The 23,893-nt window shown below is 43.0% G+C and overlaps 1 protein-coding gene across 14 annotated transcripts in view; it reads left to right on the forward strand.

The window, feature by feature from the left end:
* APAF1 (apoptotic peptidase activating factor 1) overlaps window positions 1-23,893 on the forward strand; it is a 112,362-nt gene that overhangs the window by 54,931 nt on the left and 33,538 nt on the right. For 11 of the 14 annotated variants that reach the window (XM_053257854.1, XM_053257852.1, XM_053257843.1 and 8 more), the window contains 6 exons: window positions 5,281-5,415; window positions 6,129-6,254; window positions 9,878-10,039; window positions 16,156-16,284; window positions 17,399-17,524; window positions 20,161-20,280. In XM_053257854.1, the coding sequence (XP_053113829.1) occupies window positions 5,281-5,415; window positions 6,129-6,254; window positions 9,878-10,039; window positions 16,156-16,284; window positions 17,399-17,524; window positions 20,161-20,280 (798 nt within the window). Of the gene's footprint in view, window positions 1-5,280; window positions 5,416-6,128; window positions 6,255-9,877; window positions 10,040-16,155; window positions 16,285-17,398; window positions 17,525-20,128; window positions 20,281-23,893 lie in introns of all 14 variants that reach the window. The other 3 variants (XR_008309055.1, XR_008309054.1, XR_008309053.1) reach the window with 1 other exon arrangement.

Raw genomic sequence — 23,893 nt, forward strand, 5'->3', positions numbered from 1 at the left:
AGTCCACTGACCCTGAGCATAAGAAGTGTAAACAACATCGTGTTACATCGGATAGCGATTCACCGCCTCCGAAAAAACACAAGTTGAAGTCGACTCACTCGTCGAGATCGAGAACTCTTTTGCCGTTGATGGTCCAGTATCTACCACCTCTACTGTTGTCGGACCCATCGATGCCATCACCTGCTGTAATGCCCTCTGGACTGTTCGGCCCACCGTTGATGTTGACGCATACGGTGACATCGACACTTCTGTCGGTACCAACAGCGACCTCTGTATCGACATAGATGTAAATGCAGTTTTTTCTGGTGCCATCCACGTTGATTGCCCCCTCGACTTCTTCTATGTCGACCTTTGATACAGAAGTTGGCACTTTTCATCGTTCTCTTCCGACTTCTCCAACAGCTGCTGTTATTCCACAGCCGTACAAACCACTGCCGCTTTCGCCAGCGAGGACGCCTCTGAAGTCGCCTCTGCTACTCTTTGATACCAGTGATGATGCCTTGTTGAATCAGGGGACTGCGAAATCCTTGATGAGTGCATTGGATTCCTCCACAAGTATCCCTTCGGGTTCTATGTTTCAGGGGTTCCTATCTAGCGGTTTGGATACCGAAGTTGATGGAGAAAAGGATGTGCCTCCGAAGACCCTTCAATGTCTCCTTTCCAAATAGGAGCCAGGTCTTCATCTTTCCAGGTGCCGACTCTAGTTCCACCCACTACTGCTTCACCCTGGAAACTAATGCCTACATTTATCCCCCTTTCACAAAATGTGCCACAAAAAAACCCCATCCATGCATGCGATTTTTGTCATAATATCTCACCAGTGGCACAGCTAGATTGGGCAGAGTTCCAGTTGTGGAAGATGCAGCGCATGCTTCAGGGCCTGCTTCCGCGTCAGCCAACGGGGACTGTTCCACCATGAATACCCCTGGTACAACTTTTGCTGCCTTTACCTCCTAAACCATCAGGGGCCCCAGTGGTTCTGAGACAGAGTGTTCAAACTACACCAGTGTCATTGGAAGTGCCCATGGCCCCCACAAAGCCTTCTCCTCAACTCCCTGTTGCACCCCTTGAACCTGTCCCAGATCCACTTCTGCCTTCCTGCTCAGCAGACTCACTTACCTCGGGTGCGCCCTTAGAATCCTCTGATGAAGACTCATATGATTCCTCAGAGTCCTCTGAAATGGACACGGATTGCGACAGTGACACCTCACAAAATCCTTCCAATCCCCCTTCGGATGTTCCACCAAAGCCCTCCAATTCTCCAAACGAAGAACTGAAATCCTACATTAAAATGATTCAGCAAATGGCGGAAATGCTGGCCTAGAAGTCAAGCGCCCTGCTACTGACCTCAAAGACCTCGTTTATAAAATGATGGCAGCTGTACAATCTACACAACCGATTACTCTGCCAATGCTGCTGGTTATTACTAAAGCAGCTAAGACTGCGTGGGATGTGTTACAAACATCCACTCCTATGTCAAAATGTTTAGAGACTCTTTATCGCATACAGGATGAAGATAACTCCTACTTATTGAAGCATCCTATCCGGGATTCCTTAGTTATAGACTGCGCGTCTTCGAAGTCTGGCCAGCGTCATACTACCCCTTCTGACAAAAAGGGTAAGAAACTCTATGTCCTTGGGCGTTGTGGCTACTCTACAGCCAGCCTTTCTATTCGCATAGCGAATTATGCAGCCTGCATGGCCTGCTATAATTGTCTTTGGGACTCGTTTCAGAAGGATCTTACCACATTGAAGACAGAGGAATTTGTTAAAAGATTTGATGAAATGCTTAATACATCCGGTGACCTCACTAGGCAACAATTAAGCACCTTCAAACACTTGATGGAGACCGAGTCTAGAACGGTGACTGCTGCGGTCTCTCTCAGGCGCCATGCCTGGTTGTGATCTATAACATGGCATATCAATATGAAAGATTGAATTGAACATCTTCCGTCCGATGGAAAAGGCCTTTTTAGTGAATCCACGGATGCCACGTATTCACCAAGTGTATGTTAGTGATCATCGTCTATTTATGAATGCAAGAGATCACTGTCTTTCCGTTCCTAGACTATTGGTTCTTTGTACACTGCGACAGATCGAAATTGGAATCTCAGATCCAATTTACTCTAAGACTACTGGAAGACTTGGGAGTTCAAGTCAATTGGGCCAAGTTCAAACTTCAACCGGCCAGAACAATAGACTTCATAGGGGCCCTGTTGGATACTCAAATGAAATGAGTCTATTTACCTCTCAACAGGTACTTACAAATCTGCTCCCTTGTACGCTGCTTCGAAGATCACCCCTAGCAATGAGCTGATCAGAACCAGAGGCTGCTGGGTTTAATGGCTTCATGCAAACCCACGATTCTCCACACTTGATTGCGAATGCATCCTCTTCAGCTGTGGTACCTGTTATTGTTCCGCCTGAATATTGACAGTCAAAGGATGCTGCTGGATCCTCCATGACTTCCAAAATCTCTGACGTAGTGGAAAATGAGAGAACCTTCTGAGCAGGGTTGCTTTCGATTCCCCAACTCCGACGCTGTGTGTCACGACTGATGCCTCCCTCTTGGGTTGGGGCTCCCATTGCAGCACCCTTCAAATGCAAGGTCTGTGGACAATACAGCGACCTATGCACATTAATTTCTTGGAATTGATGGCAGCTTACCTGGCGCTCAAGTCTTTTGCTCCCTTAATTCAAGACATGATTGTGCAGCTACTAATGGACAATACTACAGCGATCACCTATGTAAACCGACAGGGCGGCACAGTATCACGCTCCCTGTGTGCTCTGAGCACCCAGTTGTGGAATTGGTGCACATCCAAGAATGTCTTCCTAGTTGCTCTCCACATCAAGGGACTGGAAAACGTCTTGGTGGATGACCTCAGCAGGACTCTTGGAAATCAACAACAAAACGAATGGGAACTGAAACAGTCATGCCTAGACCACCTGATGAAAAGATGGGGTGTTTCTCAGTTGGACACGTTTGCTTTGGTCACAAACAAGAAATTTCCGCAATTTTGTTCCAGAGCGGGCGTTGAACTAGGATCCATGGGGGATGCTTTTCAGCACCGCGGGCTGGGGGGGAACCCTTCTTTGTATGTTCCCCCCTCAACCCCTGATCAACAGAATAGTGGGCAAACTGATACAAGACAATGCACGGACTATTTTGGTGGCACCATGGTGGCCTCGCCAACCATGGTTTGTGTCGCTACTCAGACTGACTGGGAGCTACTATTACCACCTTCCACTGGACCCCAATCTACTTTCAAGAGACGGGGGAAATATTACATCCATCTCTGCGGACCTTACAGCTCACGGTGTGGAAGGTCGGCTATTGAAAAATATCCTTTTGAAGTCTCGTAGAGTCTCCACCAGGAGGAATTATGTGAGTAAATGGAAGCGCTTCGCTATTTATGAAAAGGAACATGGTTTCCACCCGTTCAAGGCTTCTACTGGGCAGGTCTTACTATATTTAACCAGCCTGAAAGAAGCGGGCCTAGCTAATGTGTCCCGACGGGTCTACCTGGCTGCTATTTCATCAAAGCATAACTGCTGGCAAGGTTATTCTGTCTTCTCGCACCCACTGTGCAAGAAGTTCTTGCAGGGCGTTAATAATATCTACCCCCCAATAAGACACCCAATTGAACAGTGGAGCCTCTCCCTAGTTTTGGCCTCTCTGATGGAAGCTCCATTTGAGCTGCTTTGTGAAGCAAGCCTACATTACTTGACGCTCAAAACCATTTTCCTAATTGCCATCACTACTGCTCAGCATGTAAGCGAGTTAACTGCCTTAAGGGCGGATGCACCGTATACACAATTCTATCCTAATAAAGTAGTTATGCACACTGACCCAGCCTTCTTACCAAAGGTGGTAATGGACTTCAATCTGAATCAGAATATTGTTCTTACCTCCTTTTTTCAAGAGCCAGAATCACGATTAGAGAAAGCACTATGCTCTCTAGATGTGAGAAGCTGCCTGTATTATCTAAAAGGGACAGAATGTATTAGATGAACTAAAATGCTCTTTGTTTTATTCAAAGGCAAGAATAAGGGCCTGTCTGTGTCTAGGCAGAGGCTGTCACACTGGTTAGTGGAGCTCATTTTCTTAATGTATAAGTTACAGAATCAACAACTTCCCAAGCTGATAAAGGCTCACTCCACGAGAGCGTATGCTACTTCTGCTGCGCATTTATCTGGCCTCCGCTTTAAGGACATATGTGATGCTGCCACATGGTCTACACACTTACCTTTCATTAACTACTATGCCGTAGACTTATGTATGGCAGCAGAGGCCAACTTTTAAAGAGAGGTACTCAAAAGAATTATTCAATAGTAGGTGAAATGGCTGCATCCTCCCCCATGGAGATAAACCTGGCTAGTCATCCATTTCTCATGATGACAATGGATCACTTCCAGATAGACAGGTTGCTTACCTGTAACTTATGATCTGGAGGTGATCCATTGTCAGTCATGAGACCTGCCCCTACCTCCCCACTGCAGCATTTTAAGAAGACTGACTTACCTGTTTGGTCAATGAATCCATGACATGTGAATAGTCTATCAGATGGATCTTCAAGAAACTGAGACAAAATGGCACCCAACTGCTGAGAAAAGGAAGGCACGGAACACTTGCACGGCAGAGAAGGGAACCAAAGAGGAGCTAGTTAATCCATCCGAGAGGTCCCTGCGCAGGCGCAGTAACCTCATTTCTCATGACTGAGAACGGATCACCTCCAGATCATAAGTTACAGGTAAGCAACCTGTCTCTGTATCCAGTGTATGAGCCCCTAATAACAAGACTATTGTTTCCAGATGTGTGATATTACATTTTGTTCTGTGAAATTTTATTCCACTGGCATTTCTGTTTATTATTTGTCTTGTATTAACAATGTGTTCTAGCGTGACAGCTTCTAGCAGTACACCCCTACATCTCTCCTACAAGCCACTAATTACAATATTGAATAAACAGGCCCCAAGACTGATCATTGAAGCACTTCACTGGTTGGCGAAATCTAACTACAAAGCTTGCCTTTCAACATTTGGTCCTCCTCTTTCCCCATTAGGCAATGCATTTCCCATCATACAATATAAATGCTAACATCTGTCTTTTCCAGTTCCAGTTGATTATTTCTTCTGTAGTAGTGTACTTAGTATTTTACTAAAATCTAAATAGAAATTATTCATTACATTCCATTTGTCTGGAAATTATCTTAAATTTTAAAGGACACCAGATTTGTCTGGCATGGTCTGCAAATTAATGCATCACGTTATGTCTAGGTCTGGAATTCAAGAACAGGTCAGCTTGTGCATTTATTTGAGGAACATACAGAACAGGTCAACTGTTGTCAGTTCAGCAATACAAATCACCATCCGTTTCTGTTAGCTACCTGTTCAAATGACACTTTTACCAAAGTAAGTAGAACATGGTAAGATTATATTTATATTCACATTTATTTTACGATTGTTGTAATTGAGATTCTGAATATTTCATAAAGATCATTCATGGAAACTAAAATTGCTCAAGATCAATGAACTAGTAACCATTGTCCTGCTGTTCCTAGTTTTAGCCACTGGGGGACACTTGGGTTCTGCATATGAATAGTTTTTACTCCTATGGGAGAGGGAATTTTTGTTGTTGCCTTACAATCCATGTCTCTTCTGCTGTGAATTTTCTGTGGAAAATTCTGTTATGCCCACTGACTGGGACTTATCGCTGGATTAGCCTAAAAGGTGCTTTGGGGCACCATTTGTGGAACTACTGCTCTTGCTCTTCATCTGTTAAAATGTAGGTGGAGCTGGCGTGTGAAGCTGAGGGTAAGCAGGGAGACTTAAAAGAAATTAAAATTGGCAATAGAACAGTGAATGCAAAGATGCCTTCCTCCGCTCCCATCCTCCCACACGAAATACACTGTTCTCTAAAGCTGTATAGAATGTATAGTCAAAAGGGTGGACTGGAAAACTGATTGTTCATAGTGAAAATGCAAGTTACCACTGTCTTTTGCTTTATTATGTAATGGTGAGTAAGGGGGAAAGTGAATGATGTTTTTCACTGTTTAATACAGAAGCTTTTCAAATGCCTGTTGCTTTTTATTTTCTTCATTATTAACCACCATTCTTAAATGCAGCTTTGGGATTTGAACAAGAAATACTGTCGCAATACACTGTTTGGCCACGAAAGTTCTGTAACCCATTGCAGATTTTCACCCAACGATGAGTATATAGCAAGTTGTTCAGCAGATGGAACTTTAAAGGTATGATTTTGAGTTGCAGTAGTTTAAAGCCAGTTTCAACTACCTTTTGCTTCTATAGTGGTTTTTTCAAGTCTATGAAGGCTTTTCAAAAAGCTGAAGTTTAAAATCCTGTAGTATTTCATCTTGCACATTTATAAGAGGACACAGAGAGATAGAAACTTAACCAGAATGCTACAGCAGGTCTTACTAGCTGAGACTTGGGACCAGTTCATACAGTCACACAGCACAGTATTGACTAAACTGCATTGAAGTAATCATTAGATTATTCTGATATGTGGCCAAGCCAGCTGATAAAATGCAGTGGCTAATATCTGGACTAACAAATTGTGCATTGGTGGGCCAACAGTTGGAGGGCCAAACTTGCCCACTCCTGATATAGCGAGTGCTGAAAAACATTTCACAAGTGCAGTGGAAATGGGCTAATATTTGCTGATACGCCCCCCCGCCCCCACTCCTTCTGCAGCCCTCTGTACCTCCTGAAAATATGTACCTGAGCATTACAGGACTTTCAGGGACATATTTTCAGGAGGTACAGAGGGCTGCAGAAGAAAAGAAAAGTTGCACAAAATGTTTGTGTGTGTGTATGCACACGCATGTGCAATCTTAGTTTGGTTGTCAACTAGTGTTTTCCCCCAAACATAGAGCCTGACCATTAGTGTTTAGGAAGCCCATTTAGAAAAAGCAGAGAATACCTAGTCCATAATCTGAATTTTAGGAAGACAGTTAACCACTGATTAGAATTACTCGCTCATGTTAACTCTAACTCTCATCTGCCCCATTTTCATTTGGGCAGTCTAGAAGTGGCTGGCAGACAAACTTCCCTCCTTCCCACCCACATACCCATACCCCCTGTCAAATTACTGTAGGCACTTTGTTATTCTTACAACTATCTCTGATTAGATTGAGAGATAAGAATTCACTTTGACTCAAAGAGGCATTTGAACCTGGATTTTGCAGCACTTAAACACTGCAAAACAGTGTTTTGCAGAAACACTGAATATGTTGTTCTCAACCTTTTATGAGAAGTTGAAAAGTGTAGATATTGCTATTCCACAAACATCTCAGATGAACATATGTGTGAAAGAACTATGGTCAATAAGCTGAAATATACAGGAAGCTTTTGATTTCCGCGAGGGTTAGGTTCCTCGGCTACTACTGCAAATGGCAAAATCTGGGGCAGGGGGGGGGAGGAGAGCCCATGAATCTATGGGAATTTGGGTGTTAGGCTCTTTGGAAAATGTCTGTCCCCAAAATCATCCGGGGAGGGTGCAGAAATAAGTGAGGAATACAGCACAGTATCTTAGCTGCTTCAGCTCCCCAACTCTCCTGCTACTGCAGTAATGATCCCCCAAACCATTTTAATCCTTGTTCCAGCTCTGAAAAGTCACTGCACCCTTACCAGGCCCCTCCAGGTGCCCTCTCCTCGCCCCAGGGAGGAGAGGTGGTCTTGTGGTAGCAAATATGAATTGTCCCCTTTGCTAAGCAGGGCCTGCCCTAGTTTGTATTTGAACGGGAGACTACATGTTAGCACTAAGAAATTCCCCTTAGGGGATGACTGCTCTGGGAAGAGTACCTGCATGCTTACATGCTTCAGAAGGTTTCAGTTCTTTCCCTGGCATCTCCAGACAGCGCTGAGAGAAACTCCTGTCTGCAGCCTTGGAGAAGCTGCTGTCAGTCTGTGTAGACAGTACTGAGCTAGATGGACCAGTGGTCTGACTCCGTACAGTATAAGATGCAGTGCTGAATTTTATTGTCCAATACAATACTGTTCAAAGCTTCCTGCCTCCAGAGGAACAGTCCCCAAGATGACCTGGACTTAACCTTGAGCAGCAGCTCCAAAAGACCCCAAAGCACAAGATTGGCATTTCCTCCAAAGAGACACTCCAGAACACTCCACACTCCTCCAAGACACACTCTCCAAACTCTACCAACAACTTCTCCAAAACCCATAAAGCTCTTCCCTCAAACCACACCACTGTAAGGAACATACTGAAAGTGAAACTAAAAATCACATCCTCAAAAATCAGAAATAGCCAAAAGCATATACAGGAGAACCTTGTTATTTTTGGTTTGATGTATTTATGGGGTGTCTCATTGACACCTATTACAACCACATATTCATGGTTCCTAAAGTGCCAGAAGTGACCATAAGAACAGCCCTGCTGGATCAGGCCCAAGGCCCATCTAGTCCAGCATCCTGTTTCGCACAGTGGCCCACCAGATGCCGCTGGAAGCCACAGGCAGGAGTTGAGGGCGTACCCTCTCTTCTGCCATTACTCCCCTGCAACTGGTGGAGGTCACTTCCACCACTCACTTCCACAACCGTGGAGGTCACTTCCACCTGCCATTTTGGTCACCATGACCAAAATGACCAAAATGACCACCGTCACCGTCACCGTGGAGGTCACTTCCACCTGCCATTTTGTCTTCATGGAGCCATTCTGTGGCTCCTTTCCTTCCAAAAAATGACTTAAAAAACTATTTTCCATGACTTTCCGTGGTTTGGGTGGGGTGCGTTTTGGAACATTCCTGGGCACGTGGGGGGATTTCTGGTCACATACAGGCCCTGTAAAGTACGCCACAGTACGTTTCCCCCACCAAGTTATTTTGCCCTTTTTTGGACCCCTCCCCTCCACTTTGGAACCTAACTCCCTTTTCCCATAGCAATAATTACTCGTTACTCGCAGTTCCATTACTTGTGGCAGTTGGTAAAGAACGGAGTCCCCGCGAGTAAGGAGGTTCTTCTGTACCATGGAAAATGAGACCTGGAATAATTTTATCAACCGTGAATAAGTGAAATCATGTAAAACAAACCTGCCGAAAATGAGGGCCTTGTGACTTTGAGTGAGCTCTTATTACTTTCTTTCCTGCATGTGATTGGTTGCTGTTCTTTCTTGGGAGAGGGGGGACTAAAGCTTGGAAACACTGTTGCAGTGAGAGCAAAGTTCCTGCCTTCTGTGCTTGAGACTAGATGGCCTAGTAGGTATTCCAAAGGGAAGTGGATAGAATGTTCTTCTTTGCAGAGATGCACTTCATCCCCACCCCAAGCCCCCCAGTAATCCTCTTAGTATACAAGCCCTCAAAACACAGGGTCACACTGTCTGTCATGATGGCAGCCATTTTGCTAGTAACTTTTATCCCCTGCCACAAATTGTTTCCCTAAACAAAAGGTTCTCTGTTGCTGTGTTTCCTATTGTTTGGCAACATTTTAGCTGTAAATAATGCAATACAAATAGCTAAAGGTAAAAAGAAAAAATACGGGCACTAATTTAGTTGCTTGATTTTAATGGATTGTCATTTTTCAATGCAATTCTGACACTCGGATACTTGGCTATAGGTATTCATAGATCACTGGAGAGCATAATTTTTACTCTTTTTTTGTCTGCTTCTCTATTTAAGCATACCCAAACTTATTTGCAAGCTGAAATGTTCCAGATGGTTTTTCAACAGTTACCATTAATTACATTGGGCAGGACTGAAACTAAGTCCCCCTGAAATTAATGGGACTAAAATTAGCCTTCAGTTACTAGTTTCATTGATTTCAATGGTGCTTAGTCATGACTAGCTAGTCTGGATGCTTCCTATTGATTGATGAGACTAAATTTAGTGTATTTTTTCTTAAGCTTTGGTGTGTGCATTCAGCAAATGAACTGAAAACTATTGACATAGGAGACTTCTTCAGAAATGAGGATGAATACCAAGATGATGTGGAAGTGTTAGTGAAGTGTTGCTCCTGGTCATCAAATGGTACTTCAATAATTGTGGCAGCGAAAAACAAGCTTTTTGTAAGTACTTGATAGCAAATCAGTAGTGGTCTTTTTTGTTTTTAATCTGAATTTCCTGCATTTTTTCAGTTTTGTGTTTGAAATCCTGTATGCCCAGACTCCACACACCCCACACCCCAAAGATAGGATTTAAAAATCCTTGTTATTTGACTTCAGTCCGTGGCAGAACCACTAGGACTTCAGTCTGCTCAGAAGCCACAGTGTCCTATTTTTAAAAAGTGGAGGGGAGGAAAGGTGAAAGAGAAGAGGACAACAGACACATGGAGAGAGCATTGTGCAGAGTCTTCAGCTGAATGCTGGTGTCCAAGAATGAAATACCACAGCTGACCTGTGCTGCAAACACAGAGTAATCTCTCACAAGATTAATTGTAGTGCAGTAACCTGTACTTTGCATATATGCGCTTTCTCACACACTTACTAGGGCCTCAAACGGAACTGGGCCAGTCTGGTCTGGCTCCCATTGAAACCCTGTCCGGTCCGGTCCGGTGGGGTCCCTGTATGGGCCACCAATTATGTAAGAGATTTGAGATGCCCCCAAACTCCCTTGCAACTTGGAAGGGATGGAGGTCTCAAAGATCCTATGTTAAGAGAAACTGCAGGTTCTTGTCAATGGCTTGGCTGTTTAGACTCCAAAGATTCGCAAAAACACAAGGACGAGAAACAAATAGGAAATAATCAGAGCTTTAGTTCTCACCAGATTTTCAGTTGAATCTCAGTATACAGCAAAATCTCTCTCACACACACACAAAGCAATCAAGAACTAACAGCCATTTTGGCCACCGCCGCGCATGCCCAAATGTCCTCTGCAAGGCCGTAGGCCATGTCAGGCCTCACAGAGGGCATTTGGGTATGTGCAGCGGTGGCCAAAATGGCCACTGCCTGCCTTTACGGAGGCCCGAAAGGGCCAAAAATACTACATTTACCCGGCCGCAGCGGTGATGAGGGAGGCCGGCAGGGGCAGAGGGAATCCTCACGGACACCCCCCCCCTGCAGCCTACAGCAAGCCCCCCGAAGGGACTACAGGTATTTCGCTTTTATTTTTTTAAAAAGTCGCGGACCTGTCCAGTGGTTTGGTTCCAGTCCAGACGGAACCAGGCGGGGGGGATTCAGTTCGATCTTGAAGCTCCGGACCAGACTGTGGACTGGTTTCGCACATCCTTAACACTTACTACCACCCATGGCACCCCCATGTTGCTCAGTTAGAAAGCCTCTCTATTTCAGAAGGTAGCCTTTTCCTAGTATGATGATCACAATCTGCCTCAGCTGAGTTCCACTGGTGTTCAACTGTAAGGAGTGGCTGTTTGCCACTCCTCTCCATCACAGTTTTGGATCAACAAGCTCAGGACCATCAGGCAACTGTGGCCATGCCTGCCCTCACCCACAAGATTAAATTACACCACACTCATACTGTGTTACCAGGACTCTTAACCAGGTTTGAAGCTGATTAGCAAACTCTGGTTAAGCAGGAACATAGACTTAATTTCAGTTAACTCTGTGTGTGTTGAAGGTATTTCTGTATTTAAGACAAGTGTGGGGAGTGGGTTCACGTAGGAGATCTGGGGAGAGAACATGCAGTCCTGCAGCTGCCATGCAGTCTTTCAGCTGTATTTAAGAGAAAGTTGTTGATCTGGGTCGAGATCCATAGGAATGGGTAATGCGCCTGCGCAGGACCCTCATGGTAGAATGCCGCACCTCGTCTAGGTGACTGGGGCCCGCCCACACGCCTTCAGCATGCTATTTAAAGGTGGGCCAGTACCTGTTCTTCAGTTCTTGGATGACCGCCATTGCGTTCAGTCCTCAGATAGTTGCTCTTTATCGGTTTTGACTTGGGACTTCCGGATTTCACTGGCTTTTTTTCCAAATTCGGAACGGACTTTGACTACGAATTGGAATATCCTTGAAATGGCTGAGGAGAAACAGAGCTTCAGTAAGTGCACAGGCTGTAAAGCCAAGCTTCCCTCAAAAGATCTCCATGCCGTGCTTAATCTGCCTGGGAGAAGAGCACAATGTCTCCTTGTGCAAGATATGCCTATCTTTCTCAAAGCAGATGAGAAAGAATCAGGCCTTGTGGCTTCATGCCACCATTTATGATGAGGTGCTAAGCCCTTCAACCCTGCCCTCCGACTTCTGTGTCGACTTCGATGTCAACGTCTAAACATCCTTCTACAAAACCACAACCCTCAACATTGAGCTCAACTTTGGCATCGTATCAAATTCCAAAGATCTCTTCGAAGTCCACTCCCTCTTTGACACTGGAACATTTGAAGTTGAAACAAAAGCATTCGAGATTGGAGGAACTTTCCCCTTGACTAAAGAAATCCAAAACAGTGGATTTAACAAAGGAAAGGACACCATCTACTTCAGGTCTTCCAACCCTGTCCTTGAAACACTTGGCTTCTGACGTCAGGACCGACAAACATAGTTTGACATCGACTTTGAAGGAACAACCAGCATCGGAGACATTAAGAGTCCTTGACATCAACCGCGCATTGATGCGATTGTCGACATCAAGAGGCTACTGTCTGTCTCCAGCTCTTACTCTGATAGACTCTTCGCCTCCATTGACCTGCAGATTGACGTTGATAAACCCCTTCGGTATCGGCCCAGGTTCTTATGACCCCCAAAGCACAGGTTTACACCAGTAATACTGTCAGCATCGAGGTTGGTGACTCCTCGATGTCAAGCTGAAATACCAACTGTTGACGTTGAAGAGGAGGACAAGAATGCAGTATTAGATTCTACCACTGCCCACATCTTGCTTTCAATTCTCAATTCCAGCTCCAGCACTCCCTTGGCATCAACATGCAAAGGTCCCCCCCCCCGCACAATCTTTGGAAGCAGGGACTCCTGGGGAATCAGTTACAACACAGACTTTGGTCCACAGAATGCCAGGCACACTGACTGCTGCCCATTTGGCAGACCCCTTGCCATGGCATATGTGTGGCTTCACACACTCATTAGCTGCGGGGGTGACACTGGCATCCACATCGATGGGGACCAGATCTCCTGGTTTCCCTTACGACTTTCAAGAGGCTCAACCCTGGAAGTCTTCACAAACGAAACCGTATCTACCACTAACTGCAGTGGCAGCTGCGTTTCATACTGTACACACTCAAGCTGGAAGTGATAATATAACCATACCATAACAACCTACAATTGAGACTGTTTCGGTGGTCACACAAACGGTTTCCTGGCCCCCTGCCAAAGTTTTAAAAGATATGGCTATACAGACTGTTTGCAAAAGCCTGGAGATGGCAACACAAACACTGGGTACTCCCACTCCACGAAAAACTACTACCACTGAGACACAAACGTACATACCACCTTCTCTGTCTCATTCACCTTCTGATCACCATTGGCTCTTCTGACTTCTGGTCTGATCCAGACAACAGAGTGGATCCTCCAGTTGACGTGGCTCCAACCACTCACATCTCCCCTAATGAAGAAGTGAGAGCATATCACCCCATGTTAGGGAAAAAATCACTGGGTCTTGATCTAAAGTCTGAACTAGCCACTATTGATGACCCGGCCGATAATTTTATGACTAGGTCTGAATCAACTCAGCCTGTTGCTCTGCCTGTCCTACCAGTCATTTCATGAGCTGCCCAATGTGCATGGGAAGTAATACACACCTCAACCCCTATGTTTAAGCAACTGAAAAACTTCTATCAGGTTCAGGCAAAAGACAATGAGTATCTTCTAAAGCTTCCCGCACCTAACTCCCTAGTCATTGACTGCATTACTTCATCAGCTTCTAAATCTGGTCACAGACATACTACACCTGCAGACAAAGAGGGGATAAAAATGGACTTTCGGGGGAGAAAAATGTATTCCACTTCGTGTCTATCTGTTAAGATAGCAAACTATTCGGCTTGAACAGTAAAATAAACCCATGGCTTATGGGAAGATTTGCAGAATGCTCTGGGGGGTGGGGGGATTAAGAAAAAATCCCAAGAAACGTTGGATAAATCAACAGCACTTACCTGCCAGCAGTTAAGCACTGCAAAACGCCTGGCCAAGTCTGAATTGCGCTCTCTGATGGCTGCAGTCTCCCTGTGGAGGCACGCATGGCTTCACTCCACCAATCTGCAGGCTGATATGAAAGAAAGAATTGCGGGCTTACCTTTCAGTGGTAAGGGCCTCTTCAGTGAGGACATCAGGGGAAAAAATCAAAAAAATCAAAATTTACTGCCAAAACTTTCACTACTTTGACATCTGCCTCCTCCTATGACTCCAAATTCCATCTATATTCTAAGCAGAATTCTACGTTTAAGCATCAGGAGGGCTGTGACTTTAGGAAACAGTATCAAACTTACCACAAGCGTCCTTTTCATGGCAAGGGGAAATCAAATCAACTCCAACATAAAAAGCAGACTAAGCTTCAGGAGCATCTTTGAGGTTCAGACCCACCCATTGTCACCACTAGACTCCTCCCTTTCGCCACCACCGGGGTCCACAACATCTTGGCAAGTGAGAAATAACACCAGTCTCACAAACTCTATTCTCCTGCCTGTGACCAACATCAAGCTGGCATGCCATGCCCCCGCATGGCACCACATAACATCAGACTGCTTGGTCCTGAAGATCATATGTTCAGGCTACATCATAAGAGTTCAGAACAACCTCAAGATTTACAGGGTTGAGGTTCACGTAGCCCTCCCAGGCGGTACTAGAGGAAGTGAAAGACTTATTAGCCAAAGGGGCTATTGCCCCAATATAATGGTTGCACAATTGGGAGGGGTTTTATTCCCATTATTTCTTGATCCCAAAGAGGGATGGAAGCATACAACCTATCGTGGATCTAGGTGGCCAGATTTGGCTTAAAAAAAGCCAAATTCTGGCTTATGGCCCATTTGACCCACAAGTATACCCTTTAGGTTCTGGCAACTCTGTCGTGGATCTACGCCACCTGAACAAACTAGTCCACATGTGAAAGTTCTGCATGATAGCATTACAAGAGATCCTCCCTCTTCTATACCAAGAACTGGCTTGATATGCTGGGTCTCAGACGCATATTTCCATATTGGCATCAGAGCATGACACAGAAAGTATCTGAGGTTCGTGGTAGGAAATAAAGTGTACCAATACACAGTTTTAACCTTCAGACTTGCCACCACTCCCAGGGTATTTATGAAATGTATGGTTGAGTTGCAGCATTGTACCGCGATGAGTTGCAGCATTGTACCGCGAGGATCCTGCACAGGCGCATTACCCATTCTAATGAATATCGACAGATCTCTGCCAGATCAATAGTTACAGGTGAGCAACCTGTTTTTAAGCTTACAGCAGTCCATATACAACTTTTGCTATTTCCATACTAAGCAGCTTTAACAATTAGCTAAACTTAGAGCAAAATATAAGTTGAATTGAGGAAGATAAAACTTAACTCTTTTTGAAATATTTTCCTAGTCTTTAGTTTCTGTATGGGAAGTAGAATCCCTATGGTTGAGATTCAATGAATTCATAAAATAATATTAATTAACATTATAAACAGTGTTTTAGGGATTTTACACTTGAGTTCTTAAAATGGTTTGGGAGTAAAATTGGTGTAGTAATAATGCTTTTTATTCAGGGTTGATAATCAGCTTTTTAATTATAGCTTGCACAAATAGTGTGCTTTTGAGGATTAGTTGTAGAATTCAGAAATAACTTCCTTTTTTAATGAATATCAAATCTGTTAATTAGTCTACTATATAGCATAATTGTATTTATGGTTTTAAAAAGTGAAATGGCTAAGATAATTTCACATCAATGAAGTACTGAAATCATACACAATGTTTATAAAAGATACTTCTGCAAGTTAATTTTGGGATTATTTTTATCTTCTGCTGTACATACAACTGTATAAGAACCCTGTATAAAGACTTCTTTTGGTTGTTTGGGGAACAATACTGAATATTTATAGTATAATTGCAAGTATGACTTTACATCTGGACCACATTTGGTCTTGAAGTTAGTGTATGAAACTTGAAGTTGAAAGAAATCACCAGTTAGATCTTGATTGTGATTAAGCTTCTGTTAGTAATAATTGTGATTGTAGATTTTAAGATATATCTGTATAAAATTATGACACTTTAATTCTTTAATATGAACAGAATTGTTATTATGTTTTGCAGCTTTTTGATGTTAAGACCAGTGATCTGTTGGCAGAGATCCTTATAAGTCACCACAGCAATATTCAATACTGTGACTTTTGTCCCAACAGCCAGATGGTAGCAGTTGCTTTATCACATTATTCTGTTGAGGTAAGCTATTATATATTTTTAAATATTTTTTAAAGAATTCCACTTCCACCACCTCCAGTTTACTATTGCTTTGGTGGATGGCTTCACAATTTTTCTATGAAGGCAGGCTCATTTGATCAGGAAGTTAAAGATAATTCAGAACAGCAGTTCTCTGCTGCTGGATGAGGACATCTCATGTGGGTTATCCTTCACCGGTGCGCCAGAAGGCAGGACTTGTGTTAATTAAGCCTAAGCTTTAAAAGCCTTGGAAGTAGTGGTGGAGGGAGGCTGTCGGTGGCGCGTGTTCGGCCGTGGCCCCTGGCCCTGCCCCCTCCTGATGAAGGGGACATGGTCTCCCTCCCAAACAGGGCTGTGTGGCCTCGTTTGGGAGGGAGATGGGCCCCAGTGCTTTGGCAGCAAGGCCTGCAGTGGCTTTCCCTGCCTTCAAAAGGCAGGGAGAGTCACTCCAGCCATACTGCCAACACAGTGCAGGCTGATTTCAGTCCTAAATGGGGCTGCATGGCCCCGTTTGGGAGAGAAATAACGCCCCCCGTGTCTGACATCAGACTTGGGCATGTCTGGGGCTGTAAGGCGCAGCCACGGGGGGGGGGGGTGGCCCAGATTCTTTGAACCCATTTGCCCAATGGTGGCTCCGCCCCTGCTGGGAAGGGTAACCCATTCCCAGTTCTTCCAGCCCTGTATCCAGCTCCAGTCTCTTCATCTCCAGCCAAGCCCTTTCTCCTTTGCCTTTCACTTGAGTATTCCTTCCTTCCCCCCCCCACTTATCTTTTGTGCCTGCCTTTGTAGGCCTGCACTACCTATTTTTTCCTCCTCAGTCCCAACAACAAAACCCTTAAGTGCCACACAATTCATTGGCTCTTTTATGTCTAGGTTTTTCAGTGACTTTATCCAGACAAAAAGAGTGCTTTGATTAAAAATGAAATGAAGGATGCCAAAATCTGAAACTACAGGGCAGTATCTAGACTAATTAGTTATGATTAAGCAATATGGAAATCCATAACACAAGTTAGTCATGCCTAACTTAAGTATCATTAATTTCAATAGGACTTAGTCTAGATGTTGTCCATAATATAGAACAAATAATTATTTTTTAAACCTTTTGTATGTTATTTAGATATGGAATATTGAATCTTCTTACAAAATAGCTGATTGCCGAGGACATATGAGTTGGATACATTCAGTGGCATTTTCTTTTGATGGATCTTTATTTCTGACATCTTCTGATGACCAGACAATAAGGGTGAGTTTAATTTGTTTTTCAAACAAATCTCTTATTTTAAAATGGGTAAGATGGTGACTATTCACCTTATGTGGCACAGCAGGAAAATGCTTGACTAACAAGCAGAAGGTTGCCGGTTGGAATCCCCGCTGGCACTATATCAGGCAGCAGTGATATAGGAAGATGCTGAAAAGCATCATTTCATTCTCCGCAGGAGGAGGCAGTGGTAACCTCTCTTGTATTCTACCAAAGAAAACCGCAGGGCTATGTGGGCACCAGGAGTTGAAATAGACTTGACAGCACACTTTACCTTATTTAAGATGGTGACGAATTTAAGTTGTTGTTCTCTTGTTATTATGGGACCCTTGGAAACATATTTTTGAGAGCCACATGTAGCAGCAGAGAGAATGAGGGGGATGCTGAAAATGCCTTCTCCCTCTAGGCATGGAAACGTGCAACTGCATTGTTTGTAGGCCACTAAAACTAAGAACTTCAGCACCACTCCACTTCAAAGCAATACTTGAACAATAAAATCACTAAACCATAGCCCTGGCCTCCACAATAACCCAACAGACAAGTAGTAGGCAATAAAAGCAATGAAATAGCATCAAATGTATTGCAGTCTTCCGTGTCTGCAGTGTCAACTGCTAAAGATCTTTCAAAACAAGAACATCTTTCTTTTCTGGTGGAACACTACTTGGAAGCTGGCCAAGTAGGGTTTTTTTTAGCAAAGAATTCCACAGTATGGGTGCCACCATGGGGAAGACCCTTTTCCCAGCACTTGAGAGTTAATTGACCTAATGATGAAATCTGGAGCACAGCCTCTCTTTTTGAGGGCATGGGGAGGAATGTATGGGGGAATTGTGGTTTGATTAACTTGGTTGTTTAGAATGCACAATTTCTTCATTGCATCATTTCGTAAATTAAAGTCAAGTAATTTGGTGTTTATTTTAAAATAAACACCAAAATAAATTTAAATGTTGTAAATGATTTTAATTGGAAACTGTCCAGTGACACAAGTTTTTGGTGGTGTAGAAATATTTTTAATAAATAAAAAAATAAAATAAAATCCTAAATTCAACTTCCAAATGATACCTGTAATTAATACTTTGACATGTTTTAAATGTTGGCAGAAAGATATTTCTAATTTTATTTGGCATAGGGAAAAGATCCAGAATTAATTTTAAAAACTTAACTGACGCTAAAGAAAGAGGAGATCTTGCCCTTCCAAATTTAAGATTGTATTTTGATGCAGCATGTTTGGTATGGATGGAAAGAATGGATAGTGTTAAGAAACCCGAGAATTTTGGATTTGGAGGGCTTTGACAGAAGATTTGGCTGGCATGTGTATTTATTTTATGATAAGACCAAAGTACATAGGGATTTTCTTAACCATTATATTAGAAGAAGTCTGATAATAGTTTAGGAAAGAAATAAGAAATAGTTAGAAAACAAGGTACCTTGTGGTTATCTCCGCTAGAAGCTGTTATGTGCAAAGAAGTGAATATGAAAACCAGATGGCCGACATATAACGAAGTGTTGAATAAATTTAATAATAAATGGGAATTTAAAAGGAGGAAGAACTAAAAGATAGAGTTTTCTATTTTCAAATAAGGTTTTCAAAAAAGATTTGAAAATAGGTTTTGAAGAGCAGAGATCAAAATTTGAAATAGAGTTATGTGAAAATGATGTAAAACTAATTACTAAAATATATAATCTGCTATTATGGAAGAAACAAGAGATGAAGTGGTAAAATCAACAATGATAAAGTGGGCACAAGATGTAGGTCATAATATCAATCTAGAGGCCTGTGAGAAGTTATGGAAGAAAGACCTCAAATTTACAGCGTGCTATAATCTGAAAGAAAATTTTATAAAAATGATGTACAGGTGGTACTTAACACCTAAGAAATTAGCTTTAATGTACAAAAATGTATCTAATAAGTGTTGGAGATGTAAAGAAAGCGAGAGGTCCTTTGACCATATGTGGTCGTTCTGCAGGGAGGTAAAGAGGTTTGGGGATATGATTTATGATGAAGTCAAAAAGGTTTTCAAATGTGTATTTTACAAGAGACCTGAATTCTTCCTGTTGGGCATAATTAATGAAGAAATCCCAAAAGAAAACAGAAATCTAATTCTATACCTTACAATCACGGCTAGAATGGTTCTTGCTCAGAAATGGAGATCTGCGGAAATTCCAGCAAGAGAAGAATGGCTGATGAAGGCATATGAATATGCAGAAATGGCAAAACTTATTGTATTAGTAAGAGATAGTCATATAGAAAGTTTTGTAAAGGATTGGAAACCCTTTCTGTGGTATATGAAAAACAATGTGAACTTGGACTTACTAACGGGGTTTGAAATGTAAAAATAACAGTTGGGGAATTTATTTTAATAATGAAATTAAAGGATTACTATGATGATGAAAATGACTAGGATATAGCAACTAGATATATAAATATGAAGAAAATATTTTCATGAGAGCAAATATGGATGTTTTAGTATAATTATGTTGAAGGATGAACTGGAAGTCACATTGGTATACAAAAAACTAATAAAACTAATAACTAAATTCAACTTCCAGTTTGTGTATACTCTAAAAGTATTTTAAATTTTGACCTTGCAGAATTTCTTCTACATCATTCTTCTCTTCAACAGATTTGGGAGACAAGTAAAGTGTGCAAGTCCTTTGCTGTTATATTAAAACGTGAAATAGATGTGGTGTTTCAGAGTAATGAAGTGATCATCTTAGCCATTGACAATTTGAAGCGTCTGCAGGTAAGTGTGTGTGTTATGCTTCATTTCCAACACATAGCGTGTCTTCAGTCTGCTTGGATTTGGACACAGTTTTGGTCATGGGTTCAGTAATGTTACTAAGGTTACTAAGCTTCAGTTTGTCATGGCGGGGGGATTATAATCTGTTTTGTACAGTTGTTTTGTACAGCTGAAGTATGAATGATATAAGATTTCTAAAGCAGTTAAGTGTGGGAGTTCTGAAGACCATAATGTTGAGGAGGAAAAAAGGCAAGAGGCGTAGGCCCAGTTTGTTTTTACTTGGTTAAGTGTGTGCCTTGTGAGCAGAGTTCTCCACTTGTAAGAGTATTACCAAAGGCAAGAGGGTGATAATTGGCAGGTAGCTCCTATATGCACAGCAGTACATGTGGGAGTAGGGAGGGAGGAAGACAAATGATGTCAGAAAAAGTTGGGGGAGAGTATTGTACCTGCAACTTGGACAAAAGTGGTTTATTTCTAATTTAATAAATTTACAGATTAATATCCTTAATACTTGGATAATTGGGTTATCCATAGAAACATCAAAACATGGACCATCTGACATTTTACAAAACAAAGAAAAAGATTTCCACAACTTCTTAAATAATAAATTAAATTTATAATTTCTTTCCCATCAGCTAGATAAATTTCTGGCTAAGATTACTAAGTCAGTATATCAACAGGACTTCTGTTTGGTTAAATACACTTAAGTAATACTTGATTTTTGCTTTTCGTTATGGCATATCTGCCATTGATCAAGAGAAACCTAAATAGAGTTGCATTTATTTCATTTGTAGTTATCGGAATATCAGGGGGATATTCTCTCTGTCTCTCTCTTCCTTGCCTATTTCTGTGAAAAGTTCCTAAAGTTGGTGAGCATGTGCCAAAACACTCAAACAAATCTAATCTTTACTGGGACTATCTACCTTTATTTTAGAAAGTAGTATCATCACTGAGAGAGATGATTCATGGCATTTTGGCAAAGTTCAGATTTATCTGAAGCCTTATTTTACAAAATAGTGGTGTTAACACTCCACAAAGATGTTCCTTTTTCTTTCTGTCCTATTATGGAATAAGTGTTACTATTGGATTTGAAGTATCATGAGATCATGAACAAGCTGGAATCATAAACAGGGAGTGCCTAGAGATGTACATATCAGGCAGTATAAAAATATGATAGATAAATTTAAAAAAGATAACAGAGGATCCTACATTCAATAGGTACAAGGAATGTACCTGATACTTTCATTCAGATTTGCTTGGAAATCTTAGTAGAATTGTGTACATACTGTAAGTATCTTTTGAATGGCATGGTCTGAGGGCATGTGATGCAGCTGTCTTGCTGAATGATGTAGCTCTTGGTCCAGTCAGTGCCCAGGTGGCTGAATACCTGGGAACTCCATGTACATAACAACTTGTTATGGGGTGGCTAACAAAGGTTTTTTTAAATTACTATTATTGTTATTAGGTGCCAAAATAGCATCATACTATTTACAGACCATCTTTTTCTATTTAAATGGCCTAAGAAATGGCATAAGATTAGGGGAAACTGTTGTTCAGTCTAAATTCCAATTAGACTAGAATTCTATTTCTTGGGACAGGTTTTTCAGAGATTGATCTTTTAAGATCTGGGTCGTGATCCATTGAATCCATTAGAATGGGTTCTGCGCCTGCGCGGAAGCCTCTCGGTGTCAAGTTGTACAGCTCCTTTTCGGCACCTGTGCCCCGCCCCACGTGACCATGTGGCTATTTAAGGCAGGAGGAAGTGCAGGCACCTCAGTTTCTTTGCGACCGCCGTGGAGATCGGTTCACTTGGTTTCTATGGCTTCTTCGTTCTGGTTCCTTAATCTCTTCAAAAGTTCTACTAATATTCTTGTATTCTCTGGCTCTGACCTTCGACTGGCTTTTGGAAAGGATTCTCTGTGTGACTATTCTGTTATACCACCTGATCGGACTGACTTCTGGCTTTAGAACCTGGACTGCTTAACGTTTGCTGTCTACTCAAAGTATTTGACGAACTGATTGAACGGCTACCGGCTTTGACCTTGGACTGCTAACGACTACGTCTTCATGAGTAACTATGAATACCCAAAAGGGTAAAAAGACCTTCAAATGCTGTGAGAAATGTAAAGCAAAATTGCCCTCACAAGATGCGCATAATTTGTGTTTGTTCTGTTTGGGTGAAGCTCATGTTACCTCCTCATGTAAGATTTGTCAATTGTTTTCTAAACAAACAAGGAGAAACAGAGAGCTTCATTTGAGGGCCATGATCTATGATGACGTTTTGGCTGTGCCTTCTGCTGCGGGAAGAAAATCTCAGGGGCTGTGACTTCCGCCCAGTCTAAAACCTGTTGCCCACCGTAAAGACTCCTAAGTCCTCAAAGAGGTCGAGAGAGAAAATGGCAGCTGCAGCTGAGCCCACCGCGAAAACGCGGAAGCTATCGACATCGAGCTCGACTCCGTCGCCGAAATTGGCTCAGGAAGTGGTCTTTGTATCGATATTGAAACCCTCGACATCGACCACTCCATCGGCACCAACAGCGGCTCAACAGACTGGACCCTCGACACCGGCCACTCCATCAACATCGACAGCAGTGCAACAAGTTGGGCTGTTGACACCGAAGCCAGAATCAACACTGAGAGAGACCTCGGTATTGATCCCTGCCGTCGTGTTGGTATTGATCTCGACGTCGATGAAGGCGCCAACATCGATTCAACTTCCAGTAGGGATGCTTCCACTCCGATGTCGACACTGCCAATACCATCTTTGCGAGATTTACAACCTGCACCGGCACTGATACCGATACGCTCCCCTTCAATGCCGGTACATGGAACGCAGCCTTCGACGTTGAATACGCCAGTGAACATTACGGCTGTTACACCTCGATTCCAAGCTTCCCTGACATCTGCAGTTGAAGAGGCCGACCTTTCGGATATGGAGGGGACGGCTTTGGATCCAGGGACAACACAGTCTCTTCTTACAATGTTGGACTCTGCAGCTAACACTCCTTCTACGTTCCAGGACTTTCCGCGCTCAGAGGATGAGCCCCCCCCCCCCCCAGTCCAACCTACAATTACTGAACGCTGCACAACTCTCCACCTCAATGCCATGGCACACATGCGGTTTCAGTCACAAAACATACCCATCTAAAGAGACAGCATTACCCAGCATGTCTTCACCAGGACTGGCCTATGACTACGATGAGGATCGAGTTCGGCAATGAGCCAGGTCTTTGACCACTGTGCCTCCAGTTACCACCGCTCTACCACTCCATCCACTCTCTATAGGGGGAGCCCCTCTTGCCCTGAAACCGGTGCTCTCCAATGCCTCGACCCAAACCATGATGAATATGTCTACAAGATTGACACAAACTACTCAGCATGTCACTGCCATAGCAGTCCAAACAGAGGACATGCCCTTGCCTACCCCCCGCCAATAGAGTTACAAGGTGGGGGGCCTTCACACCACTCTCCTTCCAAACTTCCGTCAGATGACAGCCACCATGGCTCTTCCAACTTTGAGTCCGACACGGAAACAGTAGAGGCTGACCCCTCGCTGGACATGGCCACACCCGCTCACGTATCACCGACAGAGGAATTAAAAGCGTACCACTCTCAT

This window comes from Hemicordylus capensis, chromosome 5 (assembly GCF_027244095.1).
Source record: "Hemicordylus capensis ecotype Gifberg chromosome 5, rHemCap1.1.pri, whole genome shotgun sequence".
Taxonomy (NCBI): Eukaryota; Metazoa; Chordata; class Lepidosauria; order Squamata; family Cordylidae; genus Hemicordylus; species Hemicordylus capensis.